Genomic DNA, 19,645 nt, shown 5'->3' on the forward strand with positions numbered 1-19,645 from the left:
AGGGAATCCCAGAGCCCGGGAAGGGAATCCCAGAGCCCAGGAAGGGAATCCCAGAGCCCGGGAAGGGAATCCCAGAGCCCAGGAAGGGAATCCCACATCTCGAGGCGGACGGCCCAGTCTGGAAGAGGAGGAGGAGATCCCAGCTCCAAGGAGAACATCTCCAGAAGGGGATCCAAGATCTTGGGAAGGTCATCCCAGCCCTCAGGGAGGCTATCCCAACTCCTGAGGAGGGAATCACAGCCTTTAAGGACAGCATCCTACTCCAAGGAGGATATTCCAGACCCCAAGAAGGGTATCCCAACTCCTGAGGAGGGACTCCCAACCACAAGGAGATCATTCCAGACCTCGAGGAGAGCATTCCAGACCTTGAGGAGAGTGTCCCAACCCTGAGCAGGGCTTTCCAGACCCCGAGGAGGGACAGCCAGACCTCAAGGAGGACATCCAAGATTTGAGGAGAGCATTCCAGACCTCAAGGAGGACATCTCAGCTCCAAGGAGCATTCCAGACCTCAAGGAGAATATCCCAGCCCTCCAGCTGGGAAGGAGGGGGTTGGGAGGCAGCCGATCCGACAGGATCCCGGCATTCCCGCTCCGTTGGGTCGCCTTCTCCCGCCTCCCGTCAGGCATTCCCAGAGTCTGTCCTTCGGGTCTGGTTTTGGCTGGACATGAGCACGGTCAGCAGTGAGACACGAGGAGAAGCCCAGCGGACACTGAGGGGAGGCAAGCGCCCCTTTCCCTGTCCCCTCTTGCTTTGGCAATGGTCACAGGCTACATGCTCCCGGGAAAACCAAAAAAACTGGGAAAAAAAAGGCGGGGAAATGGCCACCAAAAGTGCTGGGAAAGCGACCAAACGGGATGAAACTGGCAGATGTTCCCGGTCCATCCAGAGTTCTCTTGGATATTGCAGTGATTGTGTTGTTAGCACGTGGCAAAGCTACATAAGAGAAGATGCTACATTCCTTGGAAAACAAAAATAGTGCTGAGTTGGATTTGTTCTGAGTTCGGTGGGGTTTTCCCCTTGGAAAGCCACCTTTTCCTCAGAGGCAGGGAAAGGGAATGGGAGGAAAAAGGAACCTCGTCCTCAGCCAGACTGAGCTGCTCCCAGCAGGGTTGGGAGAGAACCTGGGAGCTTCCAGGACGAGGTCTGGGAACAGTCTGGGATTTGCTGGCAGTCGCAGCCCTCGGAGGGAATTTTCGCCTCTCCTTCCCCCCTGCCCTCGCTCCCTCTCCCTTCCTGGGGAGGGCGTCCAGGGCGGATTTTTTTGGGGAGGGAAGGAGATTGAAAATGAAAAACTGAAAAGGAGAAAATAAAAAGGATATTTACAGCTCTCCACGACCAGTTCTGCAAGGTCTCCTTGGATGTCTCCTTCCCAATCCCAGCCTCTATGGGCAGGAGGGGCTGGTGGAGCTCTCCAGGGAGGACTGGGAGAGGCGGCGGGTCAGGGGTCCGATGCTGGAGTCGGCCAGGGAGGAGGTTGGGAAGAGTTTGTACCAGCCCGAGACAGCACTGGAGAGATCCAGCTCCTCCAGGATGATCTGGGCCATCCCCATGAAGCACTTGTGGTCCATGCGCCCGTAATCGCCCCAGACGATCACCTGTGGGCAGGGAAGGGGTGATGGAGCTGGGAATTCTGGGGAAATCATGCCCAGATGGAAAAACCCTGCTGTGGTCGGGATTGGGAAGATCTGAGGGATGCAGGAAGGGTTCTGGAGATCCCTGGATTTGCTCCTCTCACCCTGTGAGGGTGGGGAGATTCTGGCACAGGGTATTCCAGGTCCCAAAGAGGGCATCCCAATCCCAAACTCAAGGAAAGCATCCCAACCTCGAGGAGAGCATCCCAACCCTAAGCAGGGCATCCCAGACCCCAAGAAGGGCACCAGACCTTAAGGAGAACATCCCAGCTCCAAGGAGGGCATCCCAGCCCAGAGAAGCTGTGGCTGTCCCACCCCTGGCAGTCCAAGGAAACCTGGATGGGGCTCAGTGCCCCCAGGGACAGGGGAAGGTGTCCTTGCCCACCTGCAGGACTTTGCCCTGGGGACTCTCCTCAAAGAGCAGGGGCTGCTGGTACGAGGGGTCACAGGTTTTCTTCACCACCTTGGTCTTCTTCTTGGCCAGGCAGACGCCGTTTTCCAGCAGGTAAACCTTCACATAGGTGGCTGCCATGAGAAACAGGGACATGGAGCAGAATCCTGGGATGATCCCAGCACAGCACCCACCCCCCTCCATCCACAGCCACCTACCAGGGATGCACTTGGAGCCCATCTTTGGGATGAGTCCCCTGGCCTGGATCACGTCCACCTCCAGCTGCCCGTTGCGGTCAGCCATGCTGACGTGGACATCACCTGCAAGGGGGGACACACCTTCAGGTGACCTGATGGTCACCTCCACCTGGGGACAGCCACAGCCCCGTGTCCCCATCACCCGTGGGAGCTGGGCACGCCCGTCCTCACACCCAGAGTCCCACTGGATGCCTGATTTGTTGGGAATTAGGGGCTTGGTGGATGGGAAGGACAGCCCCTCCTCCCCATCAGCTCCATCCCTCTCACTGGGATTTTATCCCTCCTGATGGAATAAGGCTGGGATTTACCCAGGCTGGGCCTTGGCTGGGTGATTCCCCAGGAAAAGGAGAGGCTAGGAGACAGGAGACATCAGGGGCCAGGAATTTTTGGAAAACAAAAATAGTGCTGAGCTGGATTTGTTCTGAGTTCAGTGGGGTTTTCCCCTTGGAAAGCCACCTTTTCCTCAGAGGCGGGGAAAGGGAATGGGAGGAAAAAGGAACCTCATCCTCAGCCAGACTGAGCTGCTCCCAACAGGGTCAGGAGAGAACCTGGGGTTCAACCACCCCCTTTTCCCCTTTCCCCTTTCCCCCTTTCCCCTTTTCCCCTTTTCCCCTTTCCTTTCCCTGAACTTCCCTTCTCTCCTGCTGGGATTTATTCAGGAGCAGCTCCCAGTGCCCCAGGGACAGATCAGGGGACTCTGGGCAGCTTTTCCCATTCCCAGCAGGATCCGGCGGCCACCTCGGGGTGTGTCCCCAGCTGGGAATTCAGAGCGCAGCTTTTGATCCCCATTTGGGATTTTAAAGGGAAAAGCGGGACAAAAGGTGGAGTTTTGGTTCCAGGACGCTCGAAAAGGAAGCCCCGGGAAAAGGAAGCCCCGGGAAAAGGAAGCCTCGGGAAAAGGAAGCCTCGGGAAAAGGCAGAGCTGCTGCTTCTCAGGGATGCCCTGCCCTGAGCCCTGCACGCTGCCCTGTACAAGGCAGAGCATTCCCAAGCGTTCCCGGACCGGGATGTGCTGGGATGGAGCCCTGGGAAGAAACACGCGGCCTCTTCCCCCCCTTCCCTCCCTCCGGGAGCCCCCCGGGCGCTGCTCACCCATCGGGGGGGTTGCCAGGGTCTGCCGCCCCACGAGCTGCCCCGGCCCCAGCCCGTCGAGGAAATCGCTGAACTGGCTCTCTGCTCCCAGCCGGGTGGTGGGGAAGATGAACCTGCAAGGGATTTTCATGGAGCATCCCTCTGCCCATCGCGGGGGACACGCCGGGAGGGATCCCGGCGCCGTTCCCAATCTCTGCCCCGTTCCTTACGTGCCGTCGGAGCTGTTGCTGTTGGTGCTGCCGTCCGTGGATTCCCGGCTGCCCTGCCGGGTCACCCTGGTCCTCATCTCCACCGCGATGCCGGTCTCGGTGCTCCTGCGGATGGTGCTGCGCAGCTTTTTGGGGCCTCCCTCTGCAATTGGAGACGGGATCAGCTCCGCTTCCCTGCCCTCAGCCCTTTCCTGCCTTCCTGTTTTCCATCATTCATTCCCGGGAGCTGCGCACCGTTCCCTGGCTGAATTCCCAGGGGATCCCGCACGCCCATCCCGGTGCGGCCGGAGAGGAGAGCCACGGGCTGGCTCCGAATGTCCCCACCCCATCTGCCACCGCCTCGCTCTGTCCCAATGTCACCGTGCCTCTGATTGTCCCCTCTGACACCTAATCATCCCACAAGTGTGGGATCCAAAATCCCCGTGCCACAGGGACAGGAACCCGCAATTGCACAGCTCCTGATGTCCCCTTTCTGCACCCTCCCTGTGCGTCTGTCCCCGTGGGGAGGGGACAGCAACCTGCAGGTGCGGGCACAAGCCCAAAGCTGCCTCATGTCCCCTTTCTCCAGCCCTTGGCCTCCAAAAGTCCCCTGTGCCTCTGTCCCTGTGCCAGAGGGGACAGCAACCCACGATGTCAGAGCTCCCGGTGTCCCCTTTCTCCATCCCCTTGGCTTCCAAAATCCCTGTCCCCGTGCCAGGAGGGACAACGACCCTCAGTGGCACCGCCCCAACGCTCCTGATGTCCCTTTATCCCTCCCCTGGAGCTCCAAAATCCCTGTCCCCACGCTGGAGGGGACAGCAACCCCCTGGTGTGGGCACAGCCCCAACGCTCCTGATGTCCCCGTGCCAGAGGGGACAGGAGCCCGCAATGCCACAGGTGTGGGCACAGCCCCAACGCTCCTGATGTCCCCATGCCAGAGGGGACAGGAACCCGCGATGCCACAGCCCCAGCGCTCCTGATGTCCCCGTGCCAGAGGGGACAGGAGCCCGCAATGCCACAGGTGTGGGCACAGCCCCAAAGCTGCCCGATGTCCCCGTGCCAGAGGGGACAGGAGCCCGCGATGCCACAGCCCCAGCGCTCCTGATGTCCCCGTGCCAGAGGGGACAGGAGCCCGCAATGCCACGTGTGGGCACAGCCCCAACGCTCCTGATGTCCCCATGCCAGAGGGGACAGGAGCCCGTGATGCCACAGGTGGGCACAGCCCCAAAGCTGCCCGATGTCCCCGTGCCAGAGGGGACAGGAGCCCGCGATGCCACAGCCCCAGCGCTCCTGATGTCCCCGTGCCAGAGGGGACAGGAGCCCGCGATGCCACAGGTGGGCACAGCCCCAGCGCTCCTGATGTCCCCGTGCCAGAGGGGACAGGAACCCGCGATGCCACAGGTGTGGGCACAGCCCCAAAGCTGCCCGATGTCCCCATGCCAGAGGGGACAGGAGCCCGCGATGCCACAGGTGTGGGCACAGCCCCAAAGCTGCCCGATGTCCCCTTTCGTCCCCGCCACGTGTCCCCAGCGCTGGCAGATGGCAGCAGGAGGAGGAGGAGGGTGGCATGAGCGGCCAGCCCTGGCACTGTCCCCGAGCCCTGCTGGGTGACCATGTGTGAGTGGTGGCATCGCCAGCTCTGTCCCGCTGGCTCAGGGCTGTCCCCACGCCCGCTCCTGCCGCTCCCGCTTTTGGGATCGATTTAACCCCTTCAGAGCCACCTCGGATGGACGGAGGGCTCTGGATTAACTCTTCCTTCCCCAAATCATGGAATGGCAGGAAGGAGCGGGGTAAAAAGCGATAACCAGGGGGAAAGCTTGCACTAAAAGGAGCTTGGTGCTTCCCTTGCCCCTTGAACAGCTATTTTTGAGCATTTAAATATTTGCCAGAGCATTGGAGAAATCCTTTCCCCAAGCTCCTGCCCGCAGCCAGGACTGGGAGTTACTGGAGAAGGGGACACTGAAATTGTGCAGAGCTCCAGCGACATCCTCACCTGCAAATCCGGAATTTGGAGAAGCGCCAGGGGGGCTTAAAATGCGATTTCTTTAGGTGACTCTTTTATGTATCGTTTTTTACATGTATTTTTTGGGTTGTTTTTACATGTATTTTTAGGTGCCATTTTTTAGGTGGTTTTTTGAGTGTCATTTTTTGTGTGTGTGTGTGTGTGTCTTTTTTTAGGTGTCGTTTTTTACGTGTGTTTTTTTGGAATGTCATTCTTTAGGTGTCCTTTTTTAGGCGCCGTTTTTATGTGTCTCCATCACACACGGCCAATCAAAGCATGAGGGGTGGGCACCTAAAACTCGGGTGGGGAGGGGTTAAAAAGGAGGGTTTGTGTGACTTTTTTTAGGTGTCATTTTTGGGTGTAATTTCTGTGTATAATTTTTTAGGTGTCGTTTTCAGGTGTCATTTTTTAGGTGTATTTTTTGTGTATAATTTTTTAGGTGTCGTTTTCAGGTGTCATTTTTTAGGTGTATTTTTTGGGGGGGTTTAATTTCTTAAGTGTGTCTTTTTCTTTTTAGGTGTAGTTTTTTAGGTGTCATTTTTAGGCACCATTTTTAGGTGTCATTTTTGGGTGTAGTTTTTCAGGTGCCATTTTTAGGTGTCATTTTTGGGGTGCCATTTTCAGGTGCCATTTTCAGGCACCATTTTTGGGTGTAGTTTTTTGGGTGCCGTTTTCAGGTGCCATTTTTAGGTGCCATTTTTTGGGTGCCATTTTTAAGTGCCATTTTCGGGTGTAATTTTTTAGGTGCCATTTTCAGGCGCCATTTTTGGGTGTAGTTTTTTGGGTGCCATTTTTAGGTGCCATTTTTAGGTGTCATTTTCAGGTGCCATTTTTTGGGTACCATTTTTGGGTGTAGTTTTTTGGGTGCCATTTTTAGGTGCCATTTTCAGGTGTCATTTTTAGGTGCCATTTTTAGGCGCCATTTTTGGGTGTAGTATTTTGGGTGCAGTTTTTTGGGTGCCATTTTTAGGTGCCATTTTCAGGTGCCATTTTCAGGTGCCATTTCTGGCTGTAGTTTTTTGGGTGCCATTTTCAGGCGCCACTTTCCAGGCGCCATTTTTAGGTGCCATTTTTGGATGTCATTTTTAAGTGCCATTTTTAGGTGCCATTTTTTGGGTGCCATTTTTAGGTGCCATTTTCGGGTGTAAGTTTTTAGGTGCCATTTTCAGGCGCCATTTTTGGGTGTAGTTTTTTGGGTGCCATTTTTAGGTGCCATTTTTAGGTGTCATTTTTGGGTGCCATTTTTAGGTGTAGTCTTTTAGGTGTCATTTTCAGGTGCCATTTTTGGGTGTAGTTTTTTGGGTGCCATTTTTGGGTGCCATTTTTAGGTGCCATTTTCAGGTGCCATTTTCAGGTGCCATTTTTTGGGTGCCATTTTCAGGCGCCACTTTTCAAGCGCCATTTTCCAGTGCCTCCATCACACGTGGCCAACGAAAGCACGAGTGGCGGCCACCTAAAACCCCAGGAGGGGGCTGAGGGTGGCCTCTCACCAGTCTGGTTGAGCTGCAGGGTGCTCTTGCTCCACTGGGACAGCCCCACGATCGCCACCATCTTGGCGCCCAGGCTGGAGCGTCGCTTCTTGCTGGCGGTGACGGTGACGGAGTCGGCGCTGCCGCGCGCGCTCTTCTCCAGGTTGTACATCTCGCCGCTGATGCTGGAGCTGCGCACCACATTCCTGGCGGATGAGGAGCTGGCATCCCCGTTGAACATGGTCAGCACGTCCGCCGGCACCGCCACCGGCTCTGCTGCCCGGGATCAGCTGTTGGGGACAAGTGGAGGACGCTGAGGGGTGACAGCGCTTGTGGCATCCCTGGAGCGTCCCCACAGGGATGGGTGGTGCCATCACTGTTTGCAAATGCAGGAAATTCAGGTGGCACGGCCTACTGAGGGCTGGAAATCAGGAAAAGGTTTTTCCCCACAGAGGGATGGGCACTGCCCAGGCTCCCCAGGGAATGGGAACATTCCTGAGGCTGCCAGAGCTCCAGGAGTGTTTGGACAGCGCTCCCAGGGATGTGAAGGGTGGGATTTTGGGGTGTCTGTGCAGGGCCAAGGGTTGGACTGGAGGATCCTTGTGGATCCCTTTCATCTCAGTATATTCCAAGATTTTTCCCCACCCATGGGAGCAGCGGGAAGGGATCAGGACCCCTGGGGGGAACATCCAGCTCTGCCTCAACTCTCTGAGGGACCTGGACACTTCCAGCATCCAGGAGAGACCTGGATGGGCAGAAGGCTCTGAGTGTCACCAACCTGCCCAGCCAGGGACGAGGGAGGGGCCATCCACACCTTAGGACATCCAAATTCACATCCAGCCGAGTTTTCCCTGCACATCCCCTTCTCCAAACCGTGTCCAGGACAGCCTGCTCCAGGTGATTCCAGGGATCCCTGGAGTGCCAGGGGGCCAGGAGCACTGGAGGTGGATGCCAGACCTCCCACACAGCCCTGCCGCCTTCCCTTGCCCATGAATATTTAAACTCCAGCAGAATGGAGCATCCATCTTCCAGGGAAAGGTGAATTATTAACTGCAGGCCAAGTGAAGCCACTTTGTGATAATGGATGGAGGCAACGCCTGGAAAAATGTTTCCCTTTCAGGAGAGAGGGATGGACACGAGCGCAGGGAAGCCGTGGGATGGGGAGTGGGGCAGGAGGGGGCTCTGATGCTCCACAGAGGCACAGCTGGGATGAGACCTGGTGGGAATCATGGATGAGACCTGACAGGAGCTGTGGGATCAGCTCCAGCACCACTGAACTCGTGGATTGAATAGTTCCAGGGGTGAGTGGGTGATTAGTCATTAATATCATTAATGAGCTCCCTCCTGGCTGGGGTTTTCCCTCCTGGCTCTGCCCAGGCACTGACCCATGGCCTTCCCCCCACTCCTCGTGCCCAGGGGGCTCAGCACTGACCCCCAGCTCTGGAGGGATGGGTTCCTTGGATAAAGCTGTCAGTGTGGGATGAGCCCCACCCCAGAAGAATGGTTCCTCTGGGATAAAGCTGTCGGTGTGGGATGAATCCCAGCTCCAAAGGGATGGAGCCCTTTGGATAAAGCTGTTGCTGTGGGATGAGCCCCACTCCAGAGGGATGGAACCCTTTGGGAAAAGCCATTGGTGTGGGAGAGGTCCCAGCTGCAGAGGGATGGAGCCAGTGGCATCAGGTGCATCCCATCACAGCCATGTGCTGATGTACAGCACCTCCTCAAGGAGGGGTCGGGGCTGATCCGCTGCCTTGGGGACCTTTGGGATGACACTTTCTAATGTCTCCTGCAGCTCCCAGGCCCTAAAACTGCTGCAATCTCTGAGTTTTCCCTTAGGATGCACCTGACACAGGGAATGGATCCCAACCACAGCGCCCTGCTGCACCCCGTGCCTCAGTTTCCCTACAGGCACACGTGTTTTCGGCTGTGCCTGAACAAACACAAATCCCTCTGCACAAGGGCTCAGCCAGGCCCAGCCCAGGCCCCTCCATGCTCCAGGTGAGAAATCCCTGGAATAACCCAGCCCTGTAGGGCCAGGAGAACACAAAAGGCTCCTGTTGCTGCTCCCCACTCCAGCCACCCGGAGAGCACCAGGCTCTGCTGGGAGCAAATTAGATCAGGAGAGCACAGCACTAATGGGATCATTTCCAATGCAACACACACAGGGATAATCCGCCGCAAAGGAAGCCGAGCGCGCTCCTCAGCCCAAAGGGAGGATTTGCTTTCCCCTGCCCATGATTTTACCCCGTATCTCTCTGCACAATCTGTTTCTGTCCGGAGTGGGTGCTGGGTAGAAGGGTTGGGGGGTGCATGGTGATGAGATGAGCGGAGCTGGAGACTGGGTTTGAGTGCTGGAGCCTGTGGCTGCCACAGCTGAGCCAGCCTTGGCATGGCCACAGCATCTTTGGCATGGCCACAGCATCCTCAGCACCACCACAGGGTCCTTGGTGCCACCACAGCATCCTTGGTGACACTACAGCATCCTTGGTGACACTACAGCATCCTGAGCATGGCCACAGCATCCTTGGCATGGCCACAGCATCCTCAGTATCACCACAGTGCCCTCAACATGGCCACAGCATCCTGAGTGCTCTCAGCACCACCACAGGGTCCTTGGGGCCACCACAGCATCCTTGGCATGGCCACAGCATCCTGAGCATCACCACAGCATCCTGAGCATGGCCACAGTGCCCTCAGCACCACCACAGGGTCCTTGGTGCCACCATAGCATCCTCAGCATGGCCACAGCATCCTCAGCACCACCACAGTGCCCTCAACATGGCCACAGCATCCTCAGTTATCCCCACAGTACCCTCAGCATCACCACAGCATCCTTGGTGCCACCACGGTGCCTTCAGCATGGCCACAACATCCTTGGTGTCACCACAGCATCCTCGGCATGGCCATGGCATCCTCAGCACCACCACAGCATCTTTGGTGTGGTCGCTGAACTCCTGATGCCACCACAGCACCCCCGAGGCCGCCACAGCACCCCCGAGCCACCACAGCACCCCCGAGCCACCACAGCCCCCTCAGGCCACTGCTGCACCCCCAGCCCCGCTGCTGCCCCCCAGCCCCGTCTCCCCCTCCCCGGCAGCGCGGCGGGACTCAGGGAACCGCATCGCTTTTCCCTTCAAACACACATTTCCCCCTTCCCCTCCATGTATTTATTCCCTGTATCCCAAACCACCGTGACGCCGCATCCAAGCCCGCTCCTGCCGTGCCATGGGAACGCATTCCCGAGCTGCCAGGGCAGCGCCGCAGCCCCCGCAGCGCTTACCGCGACCACGCTCCGTCCCTGCGGGAAACAACGACCACCGGCAGCCCCGGCAAGGTCCCGAGCGAGCCAAACCCGGATCCCGAGGAACGCACGGAGCCCCCGGACACCGCCGGGAGCCGTGTCATGGCTGGAGCATCCCTCAGCGCCTGGCGCCGATGGATGAGCACAAGCGGCAGGAAAAACGGGATCCCTGTTGCGTTTGGATCGCGGCGGCGCGGGGGCCGAGCTCTGCCCCTCCCCGCTCCTGGCACCCCCCAAAAAAAATATTAAAAAAAAAAAAAAGAGGAGATGGAGGTGTCTTACCGGCCCTGCGCCGGGGAGGAGGTGGCTCGGCTCAGCTTCCCAGCCCCATCCCGGCCGGATCCGGAGGGTGCCAGGGTGCGTGAATCTTTCCAGGGTTCTGGAGAGCCGGGGCTGCGCTGGCGCTGCTTCAGCATCTCCCTCAGCATCTCCATGGTTACACGGCTGACCCAGTTCTCCTCCCAGCCCCAAGCAGGGGCACAGTGGTCCAGCGGGCTGGGATGTGCTGGGAGCATACCTGGGCCGGGATTCAGGGAGCTGATGACCCCCCTGGATCCCTGCACACAGATGTAGGTGCCATGGGGATGGCAGGGCTGGGAAAAGAGGGGCTCCAGGCAGGACAGGGGTGACAGGTGAGCCCAGGAGGGGACGGACCCCGGTGACAGGACAGTGCCAGGGGCTGCAGGTGTGGGAAGGAGCAGCCTGGGCTTAGGAGGCAGCGCTGGCCCCAAATCCACCACAGAAACAGGAATGAGGGCCAAAATATTGATAGGAAAAAATGGATGCTTGGGGAAAAGCTCCGGAGAAGGAAGGAGCAGCCCAGCAGGTGCCCCCACACAGGTGAGAAAGGAGGAGGAGGAAGGCGCTAAATGAGTGTGATGGGGGTGGCTGGGAATGCTGCCTTGCCAGGGAAGGAGGCAGGGGGATTTTGGGAGCTGTTTGCCCCCTCAAAACCATCAAGGTCGGTGTTTCCAGGGAAAAACAGGGCTGGAAAGCCCTGGCAGTGGGGCAGGAGGCTCTTCCAGCCCCTGGGCTGGGGCTGCCTCAAGCCTGGAGGGAGAGCACTGAAAACTGTGGATGTCTGGAGCAGGTAGGTCCTAAAATCAGCTTTTTTGGGGAATAAAAAGGTTGCCAGAGCTGCCACCCCAAGGCCCTGCCAGTCCTGGACAACAACACACCAGGACAAGCTGCAGCATCCCAGCTCCCACACACGTGCTCCTCCAAGAATTTGGGAATAAGGCAAGGCTTATTTCCCCTAAAAGCATTTCATTCTAATTAATTGCTTCAGCTTTGATAAGCAGCTACTTGTATAATTTTAATTGCCCAACAAGGGGTATAATTGGGTGCATGTGAGCTGGGACTTTGGGAGGAACACCAGGTCCTGGAATTCAGCTTCTCCTGGCTCAGGCAGGTTAGCAAAGTTCTGTCTTGGCTGGAATTTGCTGCAGGTGCAGTATTATTGCTGCTGCACCTGCTTAAAATTAAAGGATGGGTCCAAATGTGCTCCATTTCTTGGAGAAGTTGGGAAGTTTGGGTGGGGCTGTGCTCAGGGATCCCACAGGAGCAGCTGCTGTCTCTGGAAAAAGGCCTGGATGTTGGATGAGCAAGGTTTAGTCAGGCTCTGACTGGGAGGAAGAAGATGAGGAAGGCCCTGGAGCAAATCCCACAGGATGGCTCTGGTCAGGATGGTTTTCCAAAGGGCAGGTGCAGGGATGGGAACCTGGACTGGTTTTCCATCAAGATGGGAAGTGTTGGTGGCCGTGGTGTGGGTGGAGAGCTCAGGCTCTGATGGATGGTGGTGACAGTGACCAGGGATGTCCCCAAGGGCTTCCAGAGACCTGGGAATGGCTCTTGTGGGATGGAATTCCTCCAGCCTGGAAGCAGCTGGGGCTGCTCCAGGTGCTCTCCATGCTTCCATCTGCTCCTGCATGGACTGGGAACACCACTGGGATCCAGACTGGGAGCACCACTGGCATCCAGACTGGGAACACCACTGGCATCCAGACTGGGAACACCACTGGCATCCAGACTGGGAACACCACTGGCATCCAGACTGGGATCCAGACTGGGAACACCACTGGGATCCAGACTGGGATCCAGACTGGGAGCACCACTGGGATCCAGACTGGGAGCACCACTGGGATCCAGACTGGGATCCAGACTGGGAACACCACTGGGATCCAGACTGGGATCCAGACTGGGAACACCACTGGGATCCAGACTGGGATTCAGACTGGGAGCCACAGCCCAGCACGGGGTCTCCAGGCAGCAGTGGCACAGGAGAAATGTCCCATGGGAATCTTCCTGAGTCCCACTATGTCCAAACACACCTTGGTCATGGCAATTCCTTTTCCATCCCCATTCCCAAAGGATGTGTCCATCTCCAGATGCCACAACTCCAGAAGGATCCATCCTGGAGCACTGGGATGGGGAACCAGTGGGACACAGCATCCTCCTGCACCCACTTTGTGCCCATCGTCCACCGGGAAGGTGGGACAGGTGTGGAATTCCAGGTCAGCCATGTCTCAGCCCTTCCTGGTGGGGAAGGGGCTGCAGGACACCAGAGTCCACACCCTGACCATGCTGTCCCTGTCCCCTATGTCCCTGCGTGACGTCTGGGCCCGGTTAAATCAGATCTGTGCTGAATCCCAGCGTTTCCTTGGCAACATCAAGGAATCTGAGGAGCAAAAGCCACTGGGCAGGGCCAGGCCGGGTGACAGCCAGTGCCCACCAAGCCCAGCTGGCCACCAGAGCCACAGGGACACGGCAGCAAGCACTGGGCATTCCCAATAGTCCAACTCATCCTGGAGGTAACCCAGGACAGAGCGTGGATAATCTGTTCTGGTGGCACCTCGGTGCTGGCTGTGCCCACCACGGGCAGCTGGGGATGGAGCAGGACCTCGCTGGGGACATCCAGGAGCTGGCAGCCACCATGGGCAGTGGGATGCTGCAGCCACCATGGGCAGTGGGATGCTGCAGCCACCATGGGCAGTGGGATGCTGCAGGCACCATGGGCAGTGGGATGCTGGAGCCACCATGGGCAGTGGGATGCTGCAGGCACCATGGGCAGTGGGATGCTGGAGCCACCATGGGCAGTGGGATGCTGCAGCCACCATGGGCAGTGGGATGCTGCAGCCACCATGGGCAGTGGGATGCTGCAGGCACCATGGGCAGTGGGATGCTGGAGCCACCATGGGCAGTGGGATGCTGCAGGCACCATGGGCAGTGGGATGCTGGAGCCACCATGGGCAGTGGGATGCTGGAGCCACCGTGGGCAGTGGGATGCTGCAGCCACCGTGGGCAGTGGGATGCTGCAGCCACCATGGGCAGTGGGATGCTGGAGCCACCATGGGCAGTGGGATGCTGGAGCCACCGTGGGCAGTGGGATGCTGCAGGCACCATGGGCAGTGGGATGCTGGAGCCACCGTGGGCAGTGGGATGCTGCAGCCACCATGGGCAGTGGGATGCTGCAGCCACCATGGGCAGTGGGATGCAGCCGCCATGTGGCCCCAAAAACTGGGGAAGCTCCATGGGAAGGCAAGAAAGCAGCCCCGGGATGGTTTTGGAATGGGATGGCCCCACTCAGATCCCAACCCTTGTCCTGGTGGCACTGAGGGCTGGCAGGGCCTGCCGAGGCTGGGGCTGATCTCCCCGGCACACAGGGAATGTGCAGAGGAGCTTTTCCCGCTGCCTTTCTGGCTGCTCGGCTCTGAGCTCTGCAATGCAGCTCGCACGGCTCGGCTGCTGTGTGTGAATCCCATCAATATTTCATGGAGCTGCTTCCTCCAGGGGAAGGGCTGCTCTCAGCTCTGGCTTTCTGCTGATTCTACCAACAGGGAATGTCTGTTTTCCTTCCACCAGCACCCAGCAGATCCTCCTCATCCTCCCCATTCCACACTGGCAAATATCCCTGTGCCTTCCAGGGGCTCAGGATCCTGAAATCCCTCAGGTTCCAAAGTGCTGCCCAGATTCCACCCTTGGCTGCCAGCACCTGCCCAGTGCTCCTGGGGTCTCCGGGGACCAGCTGTAGGATGGGTCACTGAACCCACCCACATCCCCAAATCCACATCCAGCAGTGGGATGTGCCAGCTGGATCTGACATTCCGTGCCCAGCCGCATCCATCCCGCAGGTCCCAGCTGGCTCCCGAGCCCAGCAGGAGTCGGGGCTGAGCAGCTTTGTTTGCAGAAAAAGTTTCTTTTTTAACTGCTAAGGCTGCACAATTATTCCCGAGCTTCTTCAGGGATCAGCAGAAAACTTGGGAAGAGTTCTGGGAGCCGGAGTGATGCCAGGAGGGGGCAGAGCTTGCGGCAAACACCCCTTGCTGTGGCACAGGGAGCTGGGGCGGCTCTCCTGGGGTGGCAGTGGCTCCTGAATCCCTAGAAGAGCAGGAGGATGGGATGGAGGGACACAGGATGATCCCAGCAAGGCACTGCTCCCCCAGAGCACTTGTGAGAAGATGAGGCCAAACACTCTGGTGTTGCTTCACCAGCCAACAACTAAAATCTGCACAATTCCCAATTTCCAGGGGGAAATTTCCATCTCCAGAAATCTTTTTGTCTGTGGAAAGGATGAGGAGCCTGGAGAGGCTCCCAGTAGAGCATCCCAGGGCAGGGAAGGAGCTCCTGATCTTGGCAGGGAGCGGGAGGAGCGGGGCTATCAATCCCTTCCCAGTAATTCATAACCGAGGCTCTCCCTGCTCGTGGAGCTGCGGTGGCAAAACATTTGAAGTGTTTGACAGGGACACCGAGAGCTGCTGCCACACAGCTCCGGTTTTAATCAGAAAGAAAATTAGGGATTTTCATCACCTTAAAACTGTATTTTGTACCCACATGAGGCTTCCCAAAAGGCTGTGCTGCAGCGGGAGCCCACGGAGACCTGAGCTCCAGGGATGGCAAACAGCTCAGGGGACGTGGAATAGAGGGGATTCATCCCCGGGTTTGGGGCCAAGCAACCCAAGATGCCGCAATGTCACCCTCTGTCCCTGTCCCACAAAGGCTGGAATGGGGACAAAGCCAAAGGCTGGAGCACTGGGAATGTGGGAGGTGGCAGAGGAGTCTGGCCTCACAAAGGGATGTCAGAGATGGAACAGAGGGAGAGAGGTGTGAGCACAGCAGGAGTGGCCTTGGAGAGGTGTTGGTGCAGGAAGAAATGGGCACATGGAGAACTGGGGCTGGATAAAAGCAGGGATGGTTTGGAAGCAGCCAGAGGATAAAACCAGGGATGGTTTGGGAATGGCCAGGGGACAAAAACAGGGACGGTTTGGGAGCATGCTGGGGATGAAACCAGTAATGGTTTGGGAGCAGCCAGGGCATCAGGGATGGTTTGGGAACAGCCAGGGGACAAAAACAGGGATGGCTTGGGAATGGCCAGGGGACAAAAACAGGGATGGCTTGGGAATGGCCAGGGGACAAAAACAGGGATGGCTTGGGAATGGCCAGGGGACAAAAACAGGGATGGCTTGGGAATGGCCAGGGGACAAAAACAGGGATGGCTTGGGAACGGCCAAGGGATGCAGCCAGGGCTGGTTTGGGCAAGTGTTCCCTCATCCTATGGTGGAAGAACAACCCCAGGCTCCCGTGCCTGGCAGCAAAGCCCATCCCATGCTCCCGGAGGATCTGCAGCCTCCCACTCCCATCTCACAACTGAAACAAGCAGCGCAGCCCTGGATGTTCCCTGGGCACCCAGGGATGGGGTTCAGCCTCGGAAACGCCTTTCCTGTGGGTCCCAGACCCCTGGGAGTGGGCACTGACCACCCCAGAGCCCCTCACAGCCACCACTTCCCGTGGGGAGCACCCTGCAGACCAATGCCAGCTCCCACGCGGTGGCCCTGGGGACCATTTCGGGGCACACAGGGGACACGGTGGCCAGGCAGGCCTGTGCTCGTTGGGGTGCCAGGGTGATGCCCACGCTGCCCTCGGGCTGTCCCCACTTGTTGCCCCTTGGCTGTGGCACGAGGGAGCAGCACAGCAGCTCTGCCCATCCCAGGGCACCGTCTCATCCTTCCCACCCCTCCCTTAACAATTTCCCCCCCAGAACCGAGCCCAGCACCTGCCCCAAACCCCACGGAGGGCAGAGGAGCCTCTGGATAGAGACAGAGGCAAATCCACGCACAGATCCCAGGTTGGAGACGCCGGGAAGCCCAGGACGAGCTGAGTCCGGTGCGATGCCCCGGGGCAGACCTTCCCCGGCACCCTCCCCGCTTTTCCCGGTTCCTATCCCGGTTTTCCCGGCGCTGGGACCGGCGTGCACGGGACGGGGTTGACGTCAACGGGCTTTCAGCGGCATGATGGATGGCACGGGAAGGCGCTCCCGGTGCCGAGTCTCCGGCCGGGAAGCGCTGCCCGCCCCACACCGGGAAAGGCTCCGGGGAACCGGCCTGGGGAGCCCTCGGGAACGGGCGGAGCGCGGCCGCAGCTCACCCGTTTTCGGCGCTGCGATGATTTTGGGGGATTCGCATCCCAGCTCAGAGCCTAGGGGATGATTTAGGGGTACCGGCAGCCGTGGAGCACGGGGGACCCCCGGCGTTGTCCCCAGGCGGATCGAGACCCCCTCCTCTCCCTCCATCCCTCCTCCCGGAGCTCCCAGAGGGCGCATCCCGCTGCTCCCCGGTACCGCAACCGCGCCGGACATCCCCAAATTCACCTTCGCCGCTCCCCCGCCGCCGGCCGGGGATGCTCCGGGGCAGGTGCGGCCCCGCTCGGCACGGTGGCCGCGGGGCCCGGGGCTGTCGCCGCTGTCCCGGGAGCCCGGAGCGCCGCACCCCGCGGGCACTCACCGCTGCCGCCGCCGCCGCCGCCCGTGCCCGCTCCTCCCCCGGCCCCGGCGGGCTGCTGGGAGCGTCGGGCGGGGGAGCCCCGGCCCGGCCCGGGCGGAGCGGAGCGGGACCGGCACCCCCCGAGGGACCGGCCCGGGAGCTGCGCGAAGGGAGGTGCGGCCGAACCCCAAAAGGCAGCGGCAGCACCGTGCAGCCATCAGGTGGGTCCTGAGGGATGAGCGGAGCAGCGGCCGGTCCCCAGGAGCCTCCAGTTGGACCCTAAAGCCTTCAAGTGGATCCTACACCCAGCAGCTGGACCCCAAAAGTCCCCAGCTGGACCTTACAGCTTTCAGCTGGAGTCTGGATCCATTAACCGGAGCCTGGGAGCCACCAGATGGACCCTACAACCCCAGGGGGTACCAGATGGATCCTACACGCAGCAATTGAACCCCAAGAGGCACCAGGTTAGGGTTAACCTTCACCCTTCAATCAGACCCTACAGGCATCAGTTGAACCCCAAGAGCCTCCAGCTGCACCCTATACCCATCAACTGGACTCTACATCCCTTAACCCAACCCCAAAAGTGTTCAGGTTGAACCCTGTGCCCATCAGCTGGACCCCAAAAGCCTCAGGTTGAACCCTACACCCATCAATTGGACTTTGCAGCCATCAATCGGACCCCAAGAGCCTCCAGTTGGACCTTACACCCAACAACTGGACCCTACACCCATCAAACAAACCCCAAAGCCCCCAGGCGGATCCCAAACCCCCCAGCTGAAGCTCCAGATCCTCCAGCTGGACCCTCCAGTCACCACTTGGTCTCTGGAGCTGCCACCTGCCCCTTCTGTCACAGATGGACCCTAAGAGCAGCTGCCAACCCCACTGCTGTCACCTGCACCCCAAGAGTCCCCAGGCAGACCCCCGGGGCCTCGGGAGCCTCTGGGCTGAGCTGGATCCCGCTCAGCCTGGGCTTTGGGAATGCACAAACCTCCCAGATCCGATCCCGCTGGAGCGGGGACAGGGACACCATGGGGACACCCCCGGGGCTCTGGAACCTGGCGAAGGAGGAAGTTTGGGCAGAGAGGCAGCGATTCCAGCGCTGCCCTTGGACTCACCTTGGCTGCCAGGATCCAAACACCGGTTTCCCTCTAAGCAGCGTCTCCCTGCTCCCGGTGAATTCCTCCTGCTCTTTCCCTGCGTTGCCTCTGCTGGCTGACATGGAGCCACGTGCCAGGAGGAAAGCCTCCTTCCCCGCCTTTAACTCTGTCCCTCCCTAAAATCCCGCGATTCCCATCTCCCCATCCCATGGGACGGCACCTCGGACCGCAGGGAACCACCCGGCGCTCCCAATCCCGGGATTAGGGCCTGGGGAGCGATTTGGGATCGGGGTAGGTCAGTGAGCATCCATCAGTGCAGGGAGGATGTGGGATAATTCTCCCCGTGGCAGCTGCTGGAGGGAAAAACTGGGATGCAGCAGGTCCCGGCAGGAAAGCTGGTTCAGGAACAGGAATAGCTGAAAGAACTAAATATGGAAACTTGGATAAACCAGCGCTGAAGGAGGGAGATGGTTTCCTAATGGGATTCAAAGCATATAAACAAACTCAGGAGGAGGGAGGTTGTCCAGAGGGGCCTTGGTGAGGAAGAGTTTGGAAAACCAGCTGGAATTCTCCCAGCAGGGAAGGCTATTCCATGAAATTTCTGGCTTTATGGAGGAAGTGCCACTCCTGGGAACGCATTGTTGGGGGGGAAGAGATAATGAAGACAACATCCCTAAAAGATTCTCTGAAGGATTTTTTTTCCAGCTGCTTTCTGACGATAGGAAGTTTCACGGCAATGGATTTCTCAGATCCGCTGGAAGCTCTTTTGCCTCCTTTGGTTTTTCTGGGATCACCAACCTCACACTGGGAAGGATTTGGTGCTGCAGATTCCAGGCTGGGGCTGTGGTGCACCAATTTCCTGGGAATTGTTTCCCTGGATGGACAAAGCCTTGGCCTTGTCCTGAGATCCTATCAGAGCTCTCCCATCTCCAATGTCTCTTAATTCCTTAAGGAGCTCGGCTTTACCGGCTCCTGGGCACCTTCTCCTTTCCCTCCTGGGTTTGTGCTGGCACCACGGGGGTGGCTTAACGTGATTATCCTGGTAAAACTCCCTTAAGAGGATTCCCAGGGCTCGGCTGCAGGGTGTGGATAGGGATGATCCTGCTGGATGTGGGGAAGCATGGGAGAGCTGTCCCCGTGAGGGTGACCCTGGGATCTGCCACGAGCTGCCATTCCCTGGGATAGGGTGGAAAACTGCCCATGGAGTGGATCCTGCTGGTGCCGGAGAGAGGGGGAGGGAATGGGGATGGAGACACAGGGAAAGGGTGGGAATGCTGGGGCTCTGGAGCTGCTCTGGGAAGTCCTGGAGCTGCCCTGAGGCTTCCCAGGAGATTCTGGGGCTTCCCACGAGGGTTCTGGAGCTTTCCAGAGGATTGAGGCTTCCCAGGAGGGTCCTGGAGCTGCCCAGGGAGGTGCTGCGGCTTCCCAGGAGGGTCCTGGAGTTTTCCAGAGGACTGATATT

General features: G+C 58.6%; 1 protein-coding gene across 1 annotated transcript; it reads right to left on the bottom strand.

Moving 5' to 3' along the window:
• Positions 1-1,364: 1,364 nt before the first annotated feature.
• RIMS3 (regulating synaptic membrane exocytosis 3) lies at positions 1,365-18,422 on the bottom strand. The gene is made up of 7 exons (XM_058856654.1): positions 18,202-18,422; positions 7,052-7,320; positions 3,581-3,722; positions 3,372-3,484; positions 2,241-2,342; positions 2,017-2,156; positions 1,365-1,595 (listed from the first exon to the last, which is right to left on the bottom strand). Exons 2-7 carry the CDS (start codon positions 7,269-7,271, stop codon positions 1,383-1,385), a joined length of 930 nt encoding a protein of 309 aa, XP_058712637.1. The 5' UTR covers positions 7,272-7,320; positions 18,202-18,422; the 3' UTR covers positions 1,365-1,382.
• Between the last annotated feature and the right edge of the window lie 1,223 nt (positions 18,423-19,645).

This window comes from Poecile atricapillus, chromosome 24 (assembly GCF_030490865.1).
Source record: "Poecile atricapillus isolate bPoeAtr1 chromosome 24, bPoeAtr1.hap1, whole genome shotgun sequence".
Taxonomy (NCBI): Eukaryota; Metazoa; Chordata; class Aves; order Passeriformes; family Paridae; genus Poecile; species Poecile atricapillus.

Excerpts from the sequence above, each read along its gene's own strand:
- RIMS3 (XM_058856654.1), bottom strand. The coding sequence starts at position 7,271 with ATGTTCAACGGGGATGCCAGCTCCTCATCCGCCAGGAATGTGGTGCGC. Across the intron at positions 3,485-3,580 it reads AGCAACAGCTCCGACGGCAC|GTTCATCTTCCCCACCACCC; the intron begins GTAAGGAACGGG and ends AATCCCTTGCAG. Across the intron at positions 2,343-3,371 it reads CCTGGCAACCCCCCCGATGG|GTGATGTCCACGTCAGCATG; the intron begins GTGAGCAGCGCC and ends CCCCCCTTGCAG.